This window comes from Neovison vison, chromosome 9 (genome assembly GCF_020171115.1).
Source record: "Neovison vison isolate M4711 chromosome 9, ASM_NN_V1, whole genome shotgun sequence".
Taxonomy (NCBI): Eukaryota; Metazoa; Chordata; class Mammalia; order Carnivora; family Mustelidae; genus Neogale; species Neogale vison.
The window spans coordinates 72,546,112-72,568,689 of NC_058099.1; the positions used below are offsets into that span (position 1 = coordinate 72,546,112).

Below are 22,578 nucleotides of genomic sequence, written 5' to 3' on the forward strand. Positions count from 1 at the left end.
GATGGAGTCCCGCATCGGGCTCTCTCCTCTGTGGGGAGCCTGCTTCCTCCTCTCTCTCTCTCTCTGCCTCTCTGCCTACTTGTGATCTCTCTCTCTCTGTCAAATAAATAAATAAATTAATTAATTAAAAAAAAAAAGAACTTTGCATCTTTGAAACACTTTTGAATACAGAAGGAACCCTCATGGACATATACCACCTTAGTAACAACAGTAGTGTATTTCTTTATTTGCTAGATACTTTACTAAATGCAATGTAAATATAATCAGATTAACCCCATATACACCTTTAAAATTTCTTGGAAGAAACAAAGAAACAAAGAGCAGAAAAGAACTTCCATCTATCACTGATGCAAGGATTAGTAAGAAGTGATACCATATTGTGATTTAAGTTAATTTGTACTGTAATACATTACTCTAGGCAACTAAAATAATTCTTATTAATAATAGCTGTTATTTATTGAATACTTACTACCTGTGTAATATTTGTACATTCTCTCATTTAATATCTACCTAGAAGACATTATGATCTCCTTTTTAGAAATAAAGACTTAAGTTTAGAGAAATTAAGTATCTTCTCATAGCTGCCCAGATAGGAAGTGTCATTTCTAGAATTTATACCTGATTTGGCTAAATTCAAAATTTATACTTGTAACAACTTCCCATCTCCAGGATGTCCCTTTTAAAACAAGACCCTTGGGAACTTAGTTTGAGGAAGCTTTGGATCAGTATCCAAGTTGGATCAGTTGGTATCAGTATTCCAGAAACATAGGCTATAGTTTGGGAAAAATGAATCGCCATAGCAACTGATGTACCTTATGGTCTGGATGATGATTTTATACTTTACTACTTACTGATTCTCCCTTAAACACTGTATTGTCAGATTGCAAACTACTAAAGAGAATCACCAAAGTAACTTTTAAGCACTAATGTGCATCTTTATAAATTCCCTACCATAGAAGGGAGTTGAGGGAAATTGGAAGGGGAGATGAACCATGAGAGACTATGGACTCTGAAAAACAACCTGAGGGTTTTGAAGGGGCGGGGGGTGGGAGGTTGGGGTACCAGGTGGTGGGTATTAGGGAGGGCATGTATTGCATGGAGCACTGGGTGTGGTGCAAAAACAATGAATATTGTTACGCTGAAAAGAAATAAAAAAAAAAAAAGAAGAAAATTGTTGTTGAAATATTTGACTTGCAGAATAAAATCATCATTTATGCAAAAAAAAAAATTCCCTACCATAGTTTTACCACAAAATTTATAAAAGGCACACTATTTTGTATGTAAAATAAGTTTTTCAAAGTGCTCCAGTTAAAAGTGAAGGTCAGATACAACCATCTATAGGCTGCTATAAGAAAATAATGTTAGAATTAAAGAGGGTGAGGAGATAAAAAATAAGTAATTGGAAAATGTAGCTCAGTTTCTGGCTTAAGAAAAACCCATTTGAGGTTAGAAAATGTTTGGATTTCTTCATAACAATGTACAGGATGTACAAGAGGTAGAAAGAAAAGAAGTCACGTTCACCATGCTAAGGAACCATCACTCTTTCTTCCATCTTCAAGGCTAGTAGTGTGGCATCTTGATATCATCCGTCACATCTCCTCCTTCTCTCCTTTTTCTTCTGCTTCTGCCGTCACATCTCCTCCTTCTCTCCTTTTTCTTAACCTCCTCCCAACTGCTCCCTTCAGTGATTACATTGGCTCACCCAGAGAATCCAGGTGGGTTTATGGAATTAGGATATGGACATCCTTGGGGGAACATCATTCAGCCTATCATAGCAAGGATGTGTAAAAAGAATGACAGATGCTTGACAAAATGGCACAGAACCCACCTTGAAGGGGTTCTCATTGGACCAAAGTGAGACCATTTTAACATCAAAATGTACAGTGAAATTCAACAGGTTGTAACCTACTACTAATACAGGATCCCATGAGTCCATATAGGTTATATAAATATATAGACAAAAAGGGAAGCTCTTTTTTTTTTTTTAACAGTAGAATAGGAACAAAGAAGAAGGAATAATGGAAATTGAAGTCACTATCTGACAATCATCATAGTGTAGCTGCTTCAGGTGGGAATTACCAATGAACGCCAAGACTGATGGGTACAGGCTTAACAAGGAACAGAAATACTGGCAAAGTCTCAGAGGATGTTCCCATAAAATATTTATCAATTATAAAGGGAAAAAATGGTGACTGCAGTGAAGAAAGCTAACAGACATGAAACTGAATGGAAATAAATGTCACCACCAGGTGCCTTTTGACCAATGCAATGAGAACAGTACAGAATTGTTTCTGAACTATTCTTGCTTGAGTCTGGACATGAGGAAACATCAAGTGGACCTACTTTAAAGGTGAGCTAACACAAGGAAAGGCCTTACTCTTTAACACTGTGAAGGTCATGAAAGACAGGGCAAGCTTAGGTAACTAACTACTCTAGGTTAAAGAAAACTAGAGACATGAAAAGAAACACTCTATAACCACGATCCTGGTTTGGATCCTGAACCATAAAAGAAAAAGGAGACAAAAAATTGCCAGGAAAATTGGTGAAATCTGAATGAGTTTTGTGGATTACAAGATAATGTTGTATCAATGTTAGTTTTTTGATTGGGATAACTACATTCTGGAGAGGAGAGGGGGAAAAGCAAGTGCAGAACAGCACACAGAACTGAGTATTTATATGCATAAAACTACTTCTTTATGTACATATAAACAGAATAGTGTCCTTCTTTGAAGGAAATACACACTAGAGAACTAGAAGTGATAAATCTGCAGCTTTCTTTCAAACGGTTCAGAAAAATAAAGATCATGACTGAAGGAAAGAGAAAAGCAAATGTGATAAAATGTTAAAAACTGGAGAAATTAGGTGAAGTTAATTGGGTGTTCTTTTTTTTTTTAAGATTTTATTCATTTATGTGACAGAGAAAACAGTGAGAGACACAGTGAGAGAGGGAACACAAGCAGGGGGAGAGAGAGAGGGAGTAGCAGGGAGCCTGATGTGGGGCTCGATCCCAGGACCCTGGGATCATGACCTGAGCCAAAGGCAGACGCTTAATGAGTGAGCTACCCAGGTGCCCCTAATTAGGTGTTCTTTGAGCTATTCTTGCAATTCTTCTGCATCTACAAATGTATTTCTAAATTATATATATCTAGTCACCTTTCATATATATATATATATGTACTTCTTCATGTTTGTGTATATATACATATGCATGCATACATATATATTTGTATGTATATATTTCTGTATATGTATATATTTGTGTATATATACATACATACACATATTTTGTATGTGTGTGGATATATACACACACATCATAACACACATAGGCACGTGCACACACACACACACACACACACACACACATATACTTCTTCATGTTTAGAGGATTTCATGTAATCTAAAATGTGGTATTCAGAAATTAAGGTGAATTTAGAATACACGAAATGCTCCAAACATGAAGGGGTACAGTTTTTTTGTACCTGTTTTATTTTTTAAAAGTATAAAATGTCTTAATGCATTATCACAACAAATGCAAACAAAATATCAAAGTTAAAGTTCCCCTTGAATAATACAGATCATCCTCTATCAGTCTTAGAAACACTGTAATGTTTAGGTATATCCTTCTAGATCTTTCTCAATGCAGTAAGAGCTGTTTATATATACACATAGAAATAACTTCAGGCATCAACATAATTGATATACTTGTTCTGCAAGTCAGGTTTTTTGGTCCCACTTAAGAATATCTTAGCAGTCTTGCCAGGTCAGTACATCTGCTCTATAATATTTTTCTGTTGCATGCATCAGAACTGATGTTATCATTCTGCTACTACATGACATTTAGGCTGTTTCGTTTTTTTCATTTTTTTAAACAAATACTAACTGATGAATATAAATCTTTGTCATCCTTCACTGTTTGTATATGAGAGTATTTCTGTCAGACAAATGAGAAGGTGCTATGTGTTTTAAAATGATAACTTTGCCTATAAAATAAAAGGACCAAGTTATATTCTCAAAAATAATATGAGTACCTCTTTACAAATACTCCCACCAACAATGAAGAGTGCCAATCTCCCTATATCCCTAATCGCCCCCCAAACAAAACCCATACACAAGAAAATTTTAGCAGAATGTGCGTAACACAGCATTGTTTTATATTTCTAGATTATAACTGTGGTTAGGCATCTTTTCATATATGCATTAACCATTTGTATTTTACCTTCAGTAAAATGCCTGATCATAGTCTTTTTATAGGTTTGTGGAAGTTCTTTATGTACTAAAGATGCTGATCCTTTGTTTACCCTATACATGGAAATTTTCCTTCGATACTTTTTTATTCTTTTAAATATTTATTTATTTACTTGAGAGAGAGAGAAAGAGAGAGAGGGACTCCACACTGACTGTGGAACCCAATGCAGGGCGTGATCTTAAGACCCTGAGATCACGACCTGAACTGAAACCAAGAGTCAGACACTTAATCCACTGTGCCATCCAGCCTCCCCACAAAAAACTCTTTATATTGACTATCTAGACATTTTAAAAGGGCATATACAAGATCATTTCTTGGTTCATATTCATGTATTTTATTCTATTTCTTAGCTCTGTCTTTAATAATGTGCATGTGGTATTTTCTGATTTCTTATTTCTAAAAATTATTTTAATTTTGTTATTATTATTTTCAATTATCCAGCATATAATTATTAAGGAGGGCATGTGTGCTGAGGAGCACTGGGTACAAATAATGAATTGCTGAACACTACATCAAAAACTAATGATGTCCTAGACATTTTTAAATTTGGCTTCTAGGTCCTTTGTCATACAGAAGTTTCACATAAAAATGTAGTTAAATTTACAATATTGGCCTTTGAGGCTGTATTATTTCCCTATGACTGCTGTAACAAATTGCCACAATCTGGATGGTTTAAAACAACAGAAATTGATTCTCTCACAGTTCTGGAGGCTAAAGTCTGAAATCAAGATGGTGGCAGGACCACACTTCTCTCAAGTGAAGACCCTTGGTTCCTGGAAATCCTTGGCATTCTTGGTCTGAAACTGCATCATTCCAATCTTTGCCTCCTTCATCAAAGTCATTCTCCCTCAGTGTCAGTTTGTATCCAAATTTCCCTCTTGTAAGTATATCAGTCATGGATTAGGCTCCACCCTAATCCAGTATGACCTCTTTTTAACTTGATTACATCTGCAAAGATCCTACTCCAAATAAGACCCCTTCATGGTTACACACAGGGGTAGGGCTTTAACATATTTTTTTTTTTTTTTGGAGGGAGCACACAATTCAACTTCTAACAGAGTCTTTATTAAAGATTTTTACATTCATGCTCATAAGAGATATTGGTTTGTAATTTTCTGTTTTTGTAATATCTTTGCCAAACGTTGGTATCAACAATTTTTTTATCTTTCTAAAATAAGTTATAAGGGTTCCCCCCTCCTTTGTTTTCAAAAAGAATATTGTTTGATAGAATTCACTGTGGAAGTCATCTAGGTTAGGATCTTGTTCTATGAGAAAGGTTTGAATTAAAAATTCACTTTCTTTGACAATATAAGGCATCATTTGAAATCACTGCTCCTAAGTATCCAGAATCACTAATAAGAAGTTAGATACTTATCTTATCCTAGTACTATTATAGGTAATTTTTTTTTCTCTGCAGAAGGTTCGTCTCTGGAAATTTAAAGGACTTTTCACTTTATCCTTGGTGTTTTATAATAATAGAAAGATGGTGTAATTGTTGATCCATTTTCATCCACCCTGTTTAGCACTCATATAATTATATGGACCTATATAATTCCTGGACTCTTGTTTTCTACTTTTTATATGCTTCTTCCTTTATTTTGAGTTTCTTTCTTTCCCTTCCTTTTATTCCCCTCTTCAACTATAAGACTGGTATTAGAACTTCTGGACCTAGAATTCATTTCTCCTAACTTTTCTTACATGTATTCTTCGTCTTTTTGCTCTGTAATCTAGAGCAATTGCTTAGTTCTCTCTTTTAGATGAAATCATTGCTCTGTGCTACTCAGCATATCTCTAGAATTCTTCATTTTCTGGATGTTAATGGATTCTTTTTCTTATTTCTAAGATCCAACAACCTCACTCACCTTTTTGTTGTTGTTGTTGTTGTTTTAAATATCTATTTGTTTGAGAGAGTGCAGGGGCAGAGGGAGACGATCCCCAAGCAGACTGCCTGCTGAGTGCAGAGTAGTCTTGGGGCTTGATTGATACCATGACCAATGAGATCATGACCTAAGTCAAACTCAAGTGTCAGACACTTTACTGACTAAGCCATGCATGCATCCCTTCAGTCATGTTTTGAAAATATTACTTATGTATTTCTAAATGTTTATTTTATTCTTTTCTATTAATTTTTGTCTTCTCTGATGTTAATTCTTTCTCTTCCTCTTCTCCTTTTTGAATGCCTAAAATAGTTCTGATGGCTCTTGTAACAAATTATAAACTTGGTGGCTTAAATTAAAAGAAATTTACTCTTACAGTTCTGGAGTCCAGAAGTCTGGTATCAGTATCACTGGCTGAAATCCAGGTTTTGGCAGGGCCAATCTCTCTGCAGATGCTCTATTGGAGAATCCATTCCTTGCCTCTTCTAGCTGCTGGGGGCTGCCAGCATTCCTTAGCAAGTGACCACATCACTCCATTCTCTGCCTCTGTGGTAACATTGTTTTCTCCTGTGTCAGATTTCCCCTTACTTTTTTCCCTAAGAACCTTATATAAGAACCTTTTAAGAACCTACCTGGCTAATCCAGGCTAATCCCCCCCCCACCCCCCGCCATTGCAAAATCCTTAATCACATCTGCAAAGACCCTTTTTTTTCCACATAAAGTAACATTTACAGATTCCAGAGATTAGAACTTGGTATCTTTGGGGACTATTTTCATAGTGTTTCTTTCCTTAAACTGTTCAACAATTATTTTTTTTGTTGGGTATTCATCTGTCTTCAAATACCCTACATTCTTATCTCTGCCTACTGCAGTGATCATTCAGAGCAGAGGAAGTGCAAGTATTTAAACTGCTGGGCAACAGGAGGGACTTTCTTCTTAATTTCAGCAAAATATGGAGCTCTGTCTTCTTTGTTTCTAGTATTTCTATTTATTGTTTCTGCTTGACAACAGACACCAACTGTTGGCTATAATTTGCTGCAATTGGGCTAAGATTGTACGGAGCAAATCCATCTTGTTCGATCATCAATTATAACCCAAAGAGGGGGCATCATAGTCATCCTAAGACTCCCTGCCTTTTTTTTTTTTTTTTTTTTTTTTTAGTATCTGCTGACTCTAACTGGGAATATCCAGAAGCTGTACCTACCTTTTTTAATAGTCTCTTTCTGAGTTTAGCTTGGCTTCTTCCTTCAATCTGATGTCCTAATGCCTTTTGTCTTTCAGGGTTCCTTATAACTTCTGGGCCCCCAATAGAACTCTTCTTACTTTCTAAAATTTTTACAGTTTTTTTAAACATCATTTTTGGTGTTTAAGTTGGTTTAGTGTGGTTGTTGGTTTAGTGTCTGACTCTTGGTTTCAGCTCGGGTCACAACCTCAGGGGCGTGGGATTGAGCCCCACATGGGGTTCCATGCTCTGAGCAGAGTCTGCCTGAGATTTCCCCTCTCCCTCTGGCCCTCCCCTCACTCGTGTGTACTTGTTCTCACTCTCTTAAATAAATAAATAACATTTTAAAAAATCACTTTTGGATTTCTTTTTCCCCAAGGAATTTGAGGAATACTCAGAAAGCTAGCTAGAATGTGTATGTCATGTGCACTCTTTGTTCAAATGCCAATCAACCTTTAAATCACATCTCTTGCCTTTTCCTCACACAACTGCCATTATTATCCTGATTTGTGCCTACTAAATTGTATGGCTGAATCTTTCCTAAGGGGCTCATGCTTAAAAATATTTTAATAACCAAGTAGAGCATACAAACTTCTGATAATGGACATGATGCTCAACTTCTGAAGTAATAGTATTATATATGTATGATATATGTATGTATATGTATATACATATATACATACATATATAAAGAGAAAATTACTACATATATATATAGAAAAGGGACAGAAAATCCACACTGGATTGTGACAAGTCTAAGACAGTATTCTAAAAAATTGCTCCTAAGATGAAAAGAGTAATGTTCTACTTTTTTCCAACACTGGTTAAATATATCTGAACAAAATAATGTTCAAGTAGTTGTGCTATACCAAAGAACAAAAAGATGAAAGGTTTCTTATACAGCTAAGTGCCTTAAGAAAAAACAAAAACTGCTGTGTACAATTCTATTTTTAGAATTAAGAAAACAGCATAAATTTAAGATTGGATCATTCTTAGGTTAACTACCACCACATGTGGCAGATGTTTGCTCTTAAATAGATGCCAACGGGAATATATAGGGAGTAACTCAAATTTAACATTTATAATTAAACTTGAAACTCATTCCAGATCTTCTCAAGTGAGCAATTATAAACTAAATACATTTTGTTTATTTAGAGCCATAAATGGTGAGGTAATTGATAGCCTAAAGATATTAAAGAGTTAATAGAATTTCAGATGAACACTAAAAGCACCAGCAGAGCAGTTAGTGCATTGAGTGCTATTCCTGTTATTCCATTTACTTGGGTGTCCCTGAGTCCCAATTTCATTATGCACAACATGAAATGGTTGCATTAGTTGTGTAAGGGATTTTCCCCTTAGTCGTCTTCATGCCATGGTACCTACAGAAAACAGTAAAATGAACACTTACCTGGAAAGGTTTCTTAAGGCTGGAAGTTGGTTTAGGTAAACTTGCTGCCCAGAGAGCTGTGAGATCAATGTGTCAGAGCACCTGTCTCCCATCTGTGGCATAAAGTCATGTCTTGACCCCCGGGGTGGGGGAAGCTGTGACCTTGCTAATCAAATTGTGGTCTGTAGTAGTGTTGGCACTCATGGGAGCTTGTTAAAAATCCTGGGCTCCACCCAGAGCTACTAAATCAGAATCCATAGTTTAAAGATCCTTACATAATTTATGTACACATTAAAACTTAAGAAGTCCTACTCAAAGAAAATTTCAGCTCTGAATATCAATGAATGTAAGAATCCATCTGTTTTACAGAATATATTTGAAAATATATTTCATAATATTAAATTCCATATTATAGTTAGAATAAAATGAAAAACATATTTTTACACAAATTTCTGAAATTTTTGAAATAGACAAATGTTTACTTCTTAATTAGGAAAAGGAAAATATATTTACCTGTTTGTATACCTGTCGCAAGTACATGATTTCCTCCACAGTTCCCAAAGATATTAGCCTAAACACTTTCACATCCCTGCACTGCCCAATCCTATATGCTCTGTAAAAAGATTAAAAACAAAACCAACAAAAATCAAATGAAACAACTTGGGTTCAGGAGATAGCTTTAGGATAGAAAAATGGAATGTTACTAAAATATTTTTTAAGATTATTTATTTATTTATTTGAGAGAGAGTGAGAGACAGAGCAGAGAAAGCAGGGGGAGGGAACAGAGGGGGAGGGACAGAAGGAGAGGGACAAGCACTGAGCAGGGAGTCCCATGTGGGGCTCAATCCCAGGACCCTGGGATCATGACCTGAGCTGAAGGCAGAAGCTTAACAGACTGAGCCACGAAGGCACCCCTGTTACTAAAATTTTAATTTAGAAAGAAATGTAGGCACAGTTCATTGTATGTTAATTATATATATCTCAATGAAATTGTTTAAAATGGGGGAGGGTAAAGTGCGAATTTGCAGCCTTCATTTCACAGAGATTCCTGTCTGACTGAATCACTCAGTTGACTAGCACCCCAGGTATTTTGACACGGACCATAGTGCTATTTAAAACAATAACCCGATTTACCATAATGGTTAATGTAGGTCTAGGCCTGGCAGCTTCCCTCAGGTAAAGGCTTTATTGGATTCTATGAATGAAGCCACCTGTTTGTTTGTTTTTTTTTAAGATTTTATTTATTTATTTGAGAGAGAGAGAGAGAATATGAGCAGGAGGAGGGGGCAGGCAGAGGGAGAAGCAGACTTCCCACTGAGCAGGGAGCCCCATGTGGGGCTCAATCCCAGGACCCTGGGATCCTGACTTGAGCCAAAGGCAGATGCTTAACTGACTGAATCACCCAGGTGCCCCAAGTCACCTGTTTCTAAATATTTGTTACAGTCACGGGCTGGGCAGTGAGGATCAGGGGCAAGGCCATACAGCCTCATGCTTGAAACTGTTAAAACTTGGGGGAAATTTAATTTAACCTTGTAAAGTCACTCTGTGTTGTTGTATCTCGTTCTCTCTCTGCCTCCTTCACCCACTGCTCCTCATAGAAAAGGGCTTTACTAAAGAGTATCCCGGGGCCCCACAAATCTTGCAGGCGCAGAGGGGAATGGGGGATCCTATGGCACAGCACAGCCAGGGTAAGTTACTGCCTTCTCACTTTCATCCTGCAGCCCAAATACAGAGGGACTCACAATCCCTTTCTCTCTCACAGTGGAATGGAGTGTTAAAACGTTTTTTTAATGGATCTAAGGAAACGGCTTTTGGATATGTGCTCAGTCAACTGGTGAATAGGACAGATTCTGTTAGAATACATATTCTTTAATCTACACAGATAAAAACCTTATAACATGTTACTTTGGACCTATGCTTCATCAGTTTCTAGGTCAATTAGGAAGAGATATATGTTAGGGGCACCTGGGTGGCTCAGTGGGTTAAAGCCTCTGCCTTCAGCTCAGGTCATGGTCCCAGGGTCCTGGTATCAAGACCCGCATCGGGCTCTCTGCTCAGCAAAGAGCCCGCTTCCCCGCTCTCTCCCTGCCTATCTCTCTGCCTACTTGTGATCTCTGTCTGTCAAATAAATAAATAAAAATCTTTAGAAGAGATATGTTAAGTGATGGTCTTCTTACTATGAAAACAAGTGTTGGGAAACTGTTACAGTATGGAGGTCTAGATCTTCATTTCTCTCCTTGATTCCTCCTGCCAGTGTCAAGTTAAGGGCAGGGAGGGAAAGAGAAATGCTGTTCATTTAGTTTTATTGGCAACTAACTTAAACTGAGTATGAAAACATAGTACCCTGGGATAAATAGGATATTAGATTTTAATGGCCCAGATGAAAAAGAACAAAATTAAGACAAATGTTAAGATTCAGAAAAAAAAAGAGAGATTTCTCTGTGGCTTTCATTTGATTATTTTCCTTTACAGCTGTCAGTGAAGAGAGGCTGGTTAATGTGTGGGCTCTGCAAATCAGGGTAAGTGAATTCAGATCTTGAAATCATTGGCTTTGACCTTGAACAAGTTACTTCAATTTGTTGTGTCGCACCTTCCTCACATGTAAAATGGGTATGATAATAGTGCCTACCCCAAAAAGGTTTTGGTGTCAGGGTAATGCTGGCCTCACAGAATAAATTGGGAAGTGTTCCTGTCTCTTCAAGTTTTAGTAAGAGCTTCAGAAGGTTTGGTATTAATTCTTCTTTAAGTGCTTGGTAGAATCCCTCCGTGAAGCCATCTGGTCCTGGTTTTTGTTTGTTGGCATTCTGATGACTGATTCAATCTTTTTATTAGTTGTAAGGTTTATTCTTATTTTCTGCTTCTTCGTGATTCAATCTTGGTAAGTTATGTTTCTTGGCACTTGTCCATTTCATCTAGGTCATCCAATTTGTTGGTGCACAACTGTTTATAGTACTGCCTTACAATCCTTTCTATTTCTGTAAAATCAATAGTAATGTCCCCCTTTCCTTCAGATTTTAGTTATTTCAGTCTTCTTTTTTTCCTAGTCAATCTAGCTAAGGGTTTGTCAAGTTTGTTGATCATTTTGAAAAAGAATCTCTTGGTTTTGCTAATTTTTCCCCCTGTCTTTTAGTCTCTCATTTATCTCTGATCTAATCCTTATTAACTTCCTTTTGCTAGCTTTGGGTTTAGTTTGTTCTTCTTTTTCTAGTTCCTTAAGGTATAAGGTTTGAGTGTTGATTTCAGACCCTTTTTTTGAAATGTGTTTACTGCTATAAATTTCTCTTTGCACTTCTTTCACTTTTTGCCATAAGTTTTAATACACTGTATTTTCATTTTCATTTTTCCTAAGATATTTGCTAATTTCTCTTGTGATTTCTTTCATAACCCATTGGTTGTTTAAGAGTGTACTGTTTAGGAGTGGTTGTTTAAGAGTGTAATTTTAAAAAATTATTTACTTTAGAGAGAGAGAGTACGAGTGAAGGTGGGGGAGAGGCAAAGGAAGGGAGAAAGAGAATCCCAAGCAGACTCCACACCCATGTGGAGCCCTACTTGGGGTTCAATCTCACAGCCCAGATATCATGACCTGAGCTGAAATCAAGAGTTGGGGCACTTAGCTGACTGAGCCACCTAGGCACCCATCTTTTTTTTTTTTTTTTTTTTTTTAAAGAGAGAGCGTGCACAAGTGGGGCTAGATAATGGCGGGGGAGCCAAGAGGGGGAGGAGGGATAGAAGAGGGAGAGAGAGAATCCCAAGCAGGCTCTATGCCCAGTGGAAGCCAACTCAGAGCTTCATCTCAAAACCCTGAGATCATGATCTCAGCTGAAATCAAAAGTCAGACACCTAACTGACTGAACCACCTAGGGGCCCCATTTAATTTCAACATATCTGTGGATTTTCCAGTGTTTTCTTCTGCTGTTGATTTCTAATTTCATTTTATTGTGTTTGGAAAAGAAATTGTAAGGTTTCAATCTTTTAAAATTTATTAACATGTTTTATAACCTAACATATGGCCTATCATGGAGAATGTTCCATGTACACTTGAGAAAAATGTGTATTGCGCTCTTGTTGGAAGGAAAGTTCTGTACATGCTTCATAGGTCCAATTTGTCTATAGGGCTGTTCAAGTCTTTACTTCTGGATCTCCCGACTGGATGTTCTATACATTATTGAAAATGGGGTATTGATGTCTCCTACTGCTATTGTAGAACTATTTTCCCTTTCAATTCTGTCAATATTTGCTTTAATATTTTAGAGCTCATTTGTTTGGTGCATTTATGTTTATAATTGTTATAGCTCTGGATGAGTTAAATCAAGAACTATCATTGTGCTTGGTAGACTCCATCAGTGAATTATATCATTATATACTATATATCATTGTGTATTATCCTTTTTTTATCTTTTATAACAGTATTCAAAAGTTTATTTTGTCTGATATTAGAATAATCACGCTACTCTCTTTTTTTATACTATTTGCATGGAATATCTTTTTCCATCCTTTCACTTTCAACCTCTGCATGTCCTTAAACCCAAAGTGAATGTCTTATATACAGCCTATAGTTGGTATATGGTGTGTTGTTGTTGTTGTTTAATCTATTCTGCCAATCTGTATCTTTTGATTGGAGAGTTTAACCCAATTGTAACCCGACTACATTTAAAGTAATTAATGAAGGGCACCTGGGTGGTTCAGCTTCAGCTCAAGTCATGATTCCAGAGTCCTGGGATTTACCCTGCATTGGGCTCTCTGCTCACCTGGGAGCATGCTTCTCCCTCCCACTCTGCCTACTTGTGTTCCCTCTGTCAAATAAATAAAATCTTTATTAGAAAGCAATAAAGTAATTAACAATACAGAAGGACTTACTTTTGCTATTTTATTTGTTTTCTGCAGGTCTTATGGTTATTTTGCCCCTTATTTCCTCCATTACTGCCTTCCTTGTGTTCCACGTGATTTTTTTAGTGACAAAGAATCAAAATTCCTTTCTAATTTCCATTTGTGTATAGTCTACAGATAGTTTCATTGTGAAGATTATATATAACATCCAAAACTTACAACAATTTATCTTAATGATACCAATTTAACATCAATTGCATTAAAAAAAAACCTCCTTTACAGCTCTGCCCCCCACTTTTATGCTGATGTCACAAATTAAACCTTTACATATCATTTATTCATTAACACAGATTTATAGTTTTATGCAATTTGCCTTTTATTTCTTTTTTAAAGAATTATTTTCTTTTTTAAAGATTTCATTTTCAAGTGATCTCTCCACACCCCAAGAGCAAGAACTGCATATTCTACCAATGGAGCCATCCATGCACCCCTGTATTTTAAATCCTATAAAAAGTAGACTTACAAACCAAAATTAAAGTAATACTGGTTTTTATATTTAAGAATTTTATATTTTCATAGGGCCTTGAGTTACTGTTAAGAGTCCTTTAATTTGAACTTGAAAGTCTCTTCTTAGCATTTCTCGTAGGGCAGGTCTAGTGATAACAAACTCAGCTTCTGTTGTCTTAATTTCTCCCTCATTTCTAAACGACTGTTTTGCTGGATACAGAATTCTTGGTTGATTTTTTTTCCTTTTGGTACTTTAAATCTATCATTCCACGGCCTTCTGGCCTATAAAGCTTCTGTTGAGAATCTGCTGGTATTCTTACTGGGGATCCCTTGTACATTACAAGTCATTTTTTTCTTGCTGCTTTCAAGGTTCTCATTCTCTTTGTCTTTAACTTTCTAAAACTTGATAACATGTCGCAGCGTAAGTCACTTTGGGTTTTCCTACCTGGAGTTTGTGAAGCTTCTTGTATTTGTATATTCATGTCTTTTCCCAAATTTGGGTCATTATTATTTCAGTCATTATGTCTTCAAGTAACTGTCCTTTTCTCTCTCTTCTTTTGGATTCCTATAATATGTATTTCAGTCTTTTTGTTGTGTCCCATAAATTCCTTTAGTTATGTTCATTTTTCTTTGTTTTTTGGTTTTGGTTTTTGCTGTTGTTGTTTTGGTGGGTGTTTTTGTTTTGTTTTTTGCTTGTTTCATTGTTGTTTTTGGTTTTTGTCCTCAGATTTGTCTTCAAGTTTGCTGATCCTTGTTCTGCCTGTTTGAGTATGATGAGCCTTTCCAGTGATTTTGTTGTTGTTGTTGTTGTTTATATTCAGTTATTGTATTTGTCAGGTTCAGAGTTTTTGCCTTATTCATTTTTTATATATAATTTCTATCTCTTTGCTCATATTCTAATTTTGTTTATATATTGTTTCCCTGATTTTCTCTATGTCTTTGTCCATAGTTTTCATCTAGCTCTTAGAGTTAGGACAGTTGTTTTAAACTCTTTGTCACCTAAGTCCTATGCCCATGTTTCTTCAAGGATGGTTTCTGGAGATTTTGTTCCTCTGACTGTACTAGGTTTTCCTCTTTCTTTAAATGTCTGATGTTTTTGTTTTGTTTTGTTTTGTTGTAAAAAAAAAAAAATGGCCACTTGATAAAATAGCCACTTCTAGTCTTTGCAAGCTAGTATGGAAAACACACATTAATTAGCAGGGTATATCTTAAGTCTTGGGAGAAGATCAGGGTAAGGATTAAAACCTCCTTTGGTCATTTCTGGTCATATGTCCTGCCTGGGTCTGTGTATATGTGTGTGCTTTTAAATGTCTTAATTTCCCAAAGAGTCTCATTTCAGTGTCTTCTCAGAGCCTTAAACATATTCTATCGTATTCTTCCACTGTAATATCATGTACCAGGGATAGAATCCCACTGCAGCTTTCATGCACCATGGGGCCTATCACTGCTTTCAATAGCTTCTGCTAGTCTGAGATCCAAACTATGCCACCATTCCTCCTCTAAGCACTTTCAGGTGACATTGAAACAATTCCCTTTAGCAGATTACAGACAGGTTAGAAAGTTGCAAAGGTGTTCCATACCTGAAAGGGAGGGAACTGGGAATTGGTTGCTCCTCCTGGTTGTACTGCATTAGAGAATGGGGCTGAGGCAAGAATGAGTAAAGATGCCATGAAATTTACCAGTTTTGAATATAGCTTCTTCTTCACTGGGAATTTGTTTAACTAGTATAGTTCTCTGACTGATTAAAGAGATCCAATGAAGTTATTTTAATCAGTCTCTGTTTTTTTTTAATCCACCCATAGGGAAACATGTACCTAGAGCTTCTTATTCTGCCATCTTGCTGGCATCACTTTTTGATTTCCTCTTTAATACAAGAGTTATTTAAAAATATAGTTAAAAAATCCATATGGCTAGATTTTTATTAGCTACAAGTTCATTGTTATTTTCTAGGGTCTTTTGACTGGAGCCATGTAATCTAGTCCTTGTGATTTATATTAAGATATATAGTCATTTAAAAGTATGCTCTAAAATGAAATAATGGGTATTTTCAGTTGTAATATGGTTATATACATTTATTAAATTCAAGGCTAAATAACTGTTATTTAAATAATTTATATATTTTCTTTTTTTTTGCCTAATCCATTAATTTTTGAGAGAGGGATATTAAGTTTCCCATCATGATTGTGGATTTGTCCATTTCTCATCATAAAAGAGTTTTGGCTTTGTTATGTAATGTAATGTAATGCTATTATATTAATGTAATGCTATTATACTTTCCTCATTGGTTGTTCCCCATTTTTTTCCTTAATGCATCTTGCTTTGAAGCTTGGTGGCTTAATATTAATATTGCCACTCTTACTTTTTGTTACTATCTCCCTAATTAGATTTTTAAGTATATTTTTATTTTTAACCTTCTATGTATTTTTCAATTTTATATATAGTAGTAAGCATAGACCTGAATCTAACTTTTCATTTTAACCTTCTTTTTTTTGTTTAAATAAGGAAGTTTTAGCCCATTCATATTTATTTTTAGCCTTATTTCTTACAGTTTATTTTATGTTTTGTATTTGCCGTGCTTTTTTAGTTTCTTTCCCTCTCACTGCACATACCTCACTGCACATTCCTCTCACTCGTATTTCTAATCCTTTACTGAAATAATCACATTTTCTCAGTGACTTTTAAAAAAATTTATTTTGGAAGTTCTGTTTGATTTTATTTCTAATTTCCAATGTTTCTCTAAGTGGATTTGGGGATCAATTGTATCACAATCACCTTGGTTGTTTTTTTTTCTTAAGATTTTATTTATTTGAGAGTACACGTGCACGAAAATGAGTGGTGAGGGGTAGGGAGGTGGCGTGCAAAGCAGAGGGAGAGGGACAAGCAGACTCCATGCTGAGTGCAAAGCCTGATACAGGGCTCAATCCCACCACCTGGAGATCATGACATGAGCCAAAATCAGGAGTCGAATGCCTAACTAACTGAGCACCAGATGCCCATGGGTAGTTTTTAAAGAACTATGGTGAAATACATGTAATATTTACCATTTTAATCATGTGGGGTTTTTTTGTTTTTGCTTTTGTTTTGTTTTGTTTTTGAGAGAGCAAGAGTGCATTGAACTGGGGTGTGGAGGGACAGAGGCAAGGACAGAGAGAATCTTAAGCAGGCTTCATGTCCAGTGTCAGCAAGCCTGACACAGGGCTCAATCTCAAAAGCCTCAGATCATGACCTGAGCCAAAATGAAGAGTCAGATGTTTAACCAACTGAACCGCCCACACTCTCCCCATTTTAACCATTTTTAAACATACAGTTCAGGAGCATTAAGAAAATCCACATTGTTTTACAACATTACCATCATCCGTCTCCACAACTTTATCATCCCAGACAAAAACTTTGTACCCATTACACAGTAACTCCCCATTTCCTCCTTTCCCTAGCCACTCGTAACCACCATTCCATTTTCTGGCTCTATGAATTTGGCTATACCAGATACAATCATATAAGTGGAAATATACCATATTTGTCTTTATATATCTGGCTTATTTCAATTAGCATAATGTCTTAAAGGTTCATCCATGTTGTAGCATGTAACAGAATTTCATTCTTTCTTTTTTGTTTTTTAGAAGCTACATGAGATGGTGGGTATTAACTAAACTAACTGTGGTACTCATCGTATAATACATGTAAGTCAAGCCATTATGGTATAGCTTAAATTTATAGAGGGCTGTATGTCAACTGTAACTCTATAAAACAAAGAATTTCATTCCTTTTAAGGCTAAATATTTCATTTTATGTACAGAATACATTTTGTTTATCCATTATCAGTGAACATTTGGGTTACTTCTACCTTTTGGCTACAGTGAATAATACTGCTATAAACATGGTTGTACAAACATCTTTTTGAGTTTTGCTTTCAATTCAAAATGTGGAAATTCTATACTTAATCTTTAAAACATCACCCTATTGTTTCCATAGAAGCTGCATCATTTTATATTCCCAGCAGCAATGCACAGGGTTCTAATTTTTTCATATCCTCACCAAGACTTGCTTTCTATTTTTTTTCAAGATTCTACGTATTTATTTGAAAAAGAGAGAGAGAGTGAGGGCGCACAAGCAGGGGGAGCAGCAGGCAGAGGGAGAGGGAGAAGCAGACTCTCCACTGAGCAAGGAGCCCAATGTGGAGCTTGATCCCAGGACCACAGGATCATGACCTGAGATGAAGGCAAATGCTTAACCTACTGAGCCTACTTAACCTACTGAGCTACTACTATTTTTGGTAATAGTTATCCTAATGGTCATGAGATTGAGCACTGCCTAGGCTCTGGGCTGGGCATGGAGCCTGCTTAAGATTATCCCCCTCCCTCAACCCCTCCCCAACCCCACTCACACACACATTCTCTCTTAAAAAAAAAAAAAAAATTATCCTAATGGGTTGAAGTAATATCTCATTGTAGTTTTGATTTGCATTTCCCTAATGATTGGTAATACTGAGCACCTTTTCATGTTCTTACTGGCCATTTGTATATCTTTTTTGAAGAAATGTCTATTCAAGTCCTTTTCCTATTTTTAAATTGGGTTTTTATTTTCTGGTTCTTGTTACCGAGTTTTAGAAGTTCTTTATATATTCTAAATGTTAAGTCCTTATCATGTATAATTTGCAAGTGCTTTCTCCTGTGGGTTGTTTTTTACTCTGTAGCTATTGTCCTTTGATGTACAAGCTGAGGAATTTCTTAAAGTGGAAACTGTAGATCCCCACACTACACCTACAGAATTAGAATACCAGAAGGATGGAGCTTGAACATCTGTGTTTAAAAATTGAACCAAGTGATTATTATGCCTAACTCTCCTAGTTGTTGCCCTTAAATTTTTTGCTAAAATTTAAAAACAATTTTTGGCATAAATCTGAAAACTAAGATATTCTAATTCTTTTTTGATGAAATATAAATTCTAACACAATTATCCCCACCTCCAGTGTTTTATTGAAATTATATGGAATTTTAGTTTTTGATTCTTATTTTTTTTTTAATTTTACTTTTTTACTTGAGAGAGAGAGAGAGCACAAGCCAGGAGAGGGGCAGAGGGAGAGAGAATCTCAAGCAGACTTCCTGCTGAGCAAAGCCTGATGCAGAGCTCGACTCAGGACCCTGAGATCATTACCTGAGCCAAAGTCAGACATTAAACTGACTGAACCACCGAGGCACCCCTCTTATTAATTTTCTTATACCATCCTTTCATATTTTTGAGAATTCTTCCTTTAAAACTGCATTAAGCCTCTCAACTAAACCATCAACAATTATTTAGACTTAAATATAAATTTCTTTGTTCCTAGATGTCAAGAGTTGCTTTATTTTCCTTCACATACTGATATTTTAGCTGATTATAAAGTCAAAATTATTTTCCTGCAGATATCATCATATGAATTTTGTCACTTTGACAACTTCAGTTGTGTTCCAGAATTCTATAATGCAGATGAAAAGTCTGTTCTTCAAACTCTGCTCTGCTGAAATGAATATGATTTTATTTCTTTGTTGGTAACCTGTTTTTTTCTTTTTGTCTTTATTTTATAAATAATTTTCTCTCCCTCTTTCTTACTCTGGCATCATTTAGCCCCTTTCTTTATCTCTGGAATTCAGAAATTTCACCACTATGTGTATTTTTTCTCTCCTGCCCTGTCATTGTGTTCTAAAATAATCATTCTTTTTATTTTCCATATCAATCTCCACTTTCAGTCCTCTCCACTTTATTACTTAGACCTTGAACTAAATTATTTGGCAATAGTTGTAATTTCTAAGAATTTCTTTTTTTTTTTTTAGATCTTATTTATTTATTTACTTGACAGAGAGCTAGAGAGAGAGAGAGCAAGCAGGGGGGAGGAACAAAGGGAGAGGGAAAAGCAGACTCCCCACCGAGCAGAGAGCCTGATGTGGGGATCATGACCTGAGCTGAAGGCAGATGCTTAATGGACTGAGCCATCCAGGTGCCCTAATATCTAAGAATTTCTATTTTTATCTTCTATGCACTACTTTACATGGTGCCCCATTCTTATTTTATTTCCTTCAGGGTCTGTTTCTCATCTTGGCCTTTTTCTTTCATACTGCTGCTTTTATTTAAACTATCTTATAATTCTTTTTTTTAAAGGTTTTATTTATTTGAAAGAGAGAGTATGAGCGAGAGAGAGAGAGGAGAAGCAGACTCACCTGCTGAGCAGGGAGTGTGACATGGGGCTCGATCCTAGGACGCTGGGATCATGACCTGAGCCGAAGGTAGTCACCTAACCAACTGAGCCACCCAGGCACCCCCATCTCATAATTCTTAATTTTCCATTCATAATTACAAATGAGGAACTGGATGGACTGTATAGGAAAGCTGGTCTGGATTTCCAAACAGGTACACAGGTCTATTTAATCATTCCCCCCTTTTTGTGTTCCACAGAGATCTGGGATTACTTTAGGTTCAGCTCTGCTTTATGATCTGGTCCTAATGTCCACTGCAAAAACCTTCTGTCAGTCTGATTCCCCACTTATTTATAAAATTTGTGAAATAAATCTTTCACATTTGATCAAGGGGCATCTGTTGTAGGCCAATTCCTCTTTATATATGGAGTGTAGGAGAGGAAATATTAGCACATTAATTAATTTCCCACAATTCCATCTGGTCTCTTTCTACATCCTATAGTTGCTGACCCCAAGCTCAAAATTTCTCTGTGCTCTCCTACTGACTTTGGACTGTGGCTTTTCTCTGCTGGTTTCTTGATCATACAGATTCTGTTTACGTTCTGTCTTCTAGAAGTTTCTCAAAACTTCTGATCTACTAGTAGTGATCTTCCCTCTCTTCCTGCAGTATTATGGGTTTGTTCCTTCTTAAACCAGTCCTGTCATAATAATGGGATTTGGGGATGGACAGAAAATAAACTGCTATTCTCAGGCTGCCATTTGGATTCAGATTCAGGGTTATCTTAAATACAATTTTTTTTCATAAGGTTTTCTCTATCTTCTAATCATAGTAGCAATCTAATAGAGTCAAAAAGGAATATTTTTAGATAAAAAGTACTTGTTAAATTTTGTCAGTATTATACCTGTCAATTGCTTGAAGATCATTGGCTGGATTCCAAGTAGGATCAAATAATACAACAACATTGGCACCAACAAAATTGAGGCCTAGTCCACCAGCCCTAGAGGAACCAGAAAAGGGCATATTAAAAGAGCAAAAACATAACTGTTGCCCTCTAATTCAATTGTGCCAGGTTTCTGTAACCAAATCAATACAATATTACATTAACATCATAAAAATAAGAAGATTACAACACAAACACGCCAAAACCAAAATAGCTATGGAATATCATTTTTCTACCATTCTAGAATATCCCTTAAAAAAACTGACCATTAAAGCCCACATAAGTAGGTTGTGCTGGTTTTTTTCATTTTTTGGCTATTCAAATACTATGCTATATGATTTTCCTAATATGCACTCTAAAAATTCTAAGAATAGTCCAGCTAAATAAAGCAATATACACATTTTTAAAAGTCAATACAGGAGTAGATACACTTCTTATTCTTCCTACTAAGGGCAGCTAAAAATCCCTGGACGTCATATATAAAATAAACATAAGACTCAGAAAGGTAGAGAGAACAAAGACATGCTAGGGAGTATATGAACTTAGGAATGATACGGCAATGAGTTCTCCAGCTGTCTTTTTGCCTAAAAATCCCAGACCGGGTTCTGAAGAAACCAGTATACTGGAAATGCCAACAGTTGAGACAAAAAAGCCCCAAGAAAAGCCTTCTTCCTTTAGCCAAAGAACCAGGGAACGTAAAGCCTTTTAAGACAGAAAAATGTTAGATAATAACCAGCCTATTGTAAACACCATGGAAAAAAAAAATCTATGGTCCCACTCCCAACCTGGTCAGTAAAGGCTGAGTGAGGAGATTAGATCTCCACCCTTGCCTTAATGGGGTGCCTCTCATCCACACCCAGAGGGTGTCAGAGAAAACAGATGTTCTGTTCCTTTACGCTCAGCTATAACCAAATCCCCTCTGTGATGTCAGTGGAGTCTGTACCGAACGTTAATGAAGTCCCTCACTCTTAGGATGTCAACAGAAGACAAGCAAGAAACATGGATTCCCATCCCTATGTGGCTGGCATGGCATCTGCCTTAAACAGAGGGGAAAAGCCCCACGGTAGATAAGCTCAAAATAAAAAATTACAAAATGTGTGAAGAAACCATCCACCATAAGCAAGAGCCGAAAGAAAAACAAAGAGAAGGATTAGCAGCCCCAAGTAAAGGAGTTAGCAGAGCAAAAAACGCCATTCAAAAAGAGATTTAAAAAAAATTAAAATTACTAAAGAAATGAAGGCTAGAAACCATAAAGAACAAAATATAAGTAAAAACAATTAGGCAGATCTGAAAAATATCACTAGGACTTTTAAACATGAGAAAATGCGGTCTTTAAAAATTAAATGAGGGGCGCCTGGGTGGCTCAGTGGGTTAAAACCTCTGCCTTCGGCTCGGGTC

General features: G+C 36.2%; 1 protein-coding gene across 2 annotated transcripts in view; it reads right to left on the bottom strand.

Moving 5' to 3' along the window:
• Positions 1-22,578, bottom strand: part of ERCC6L2 (ERCC excision repair 6 like 2) — a 158,719-nt gene that overhangs the window by 43,288 nt on the left and 92,853 nt on the right. For both annotated transcript variants that reach the window (XM_044265744.1, XM_044265745.1), the window contains exons 12-13: positions 21,142-21,237; positions 9,249-9,348 (exon numbers count right to left, since the gene is read on the bottom strand). In XM_044265744.1, coding sequence (XP_044121679.1) covers positions 9,249-9,348; positions 21,142-21,237 — 196 coding nt within the window. The remainder of the gene's footprint in view (positions 1-9,248; positions 9,349-21,141; positions 21,238-22,578) is intronic.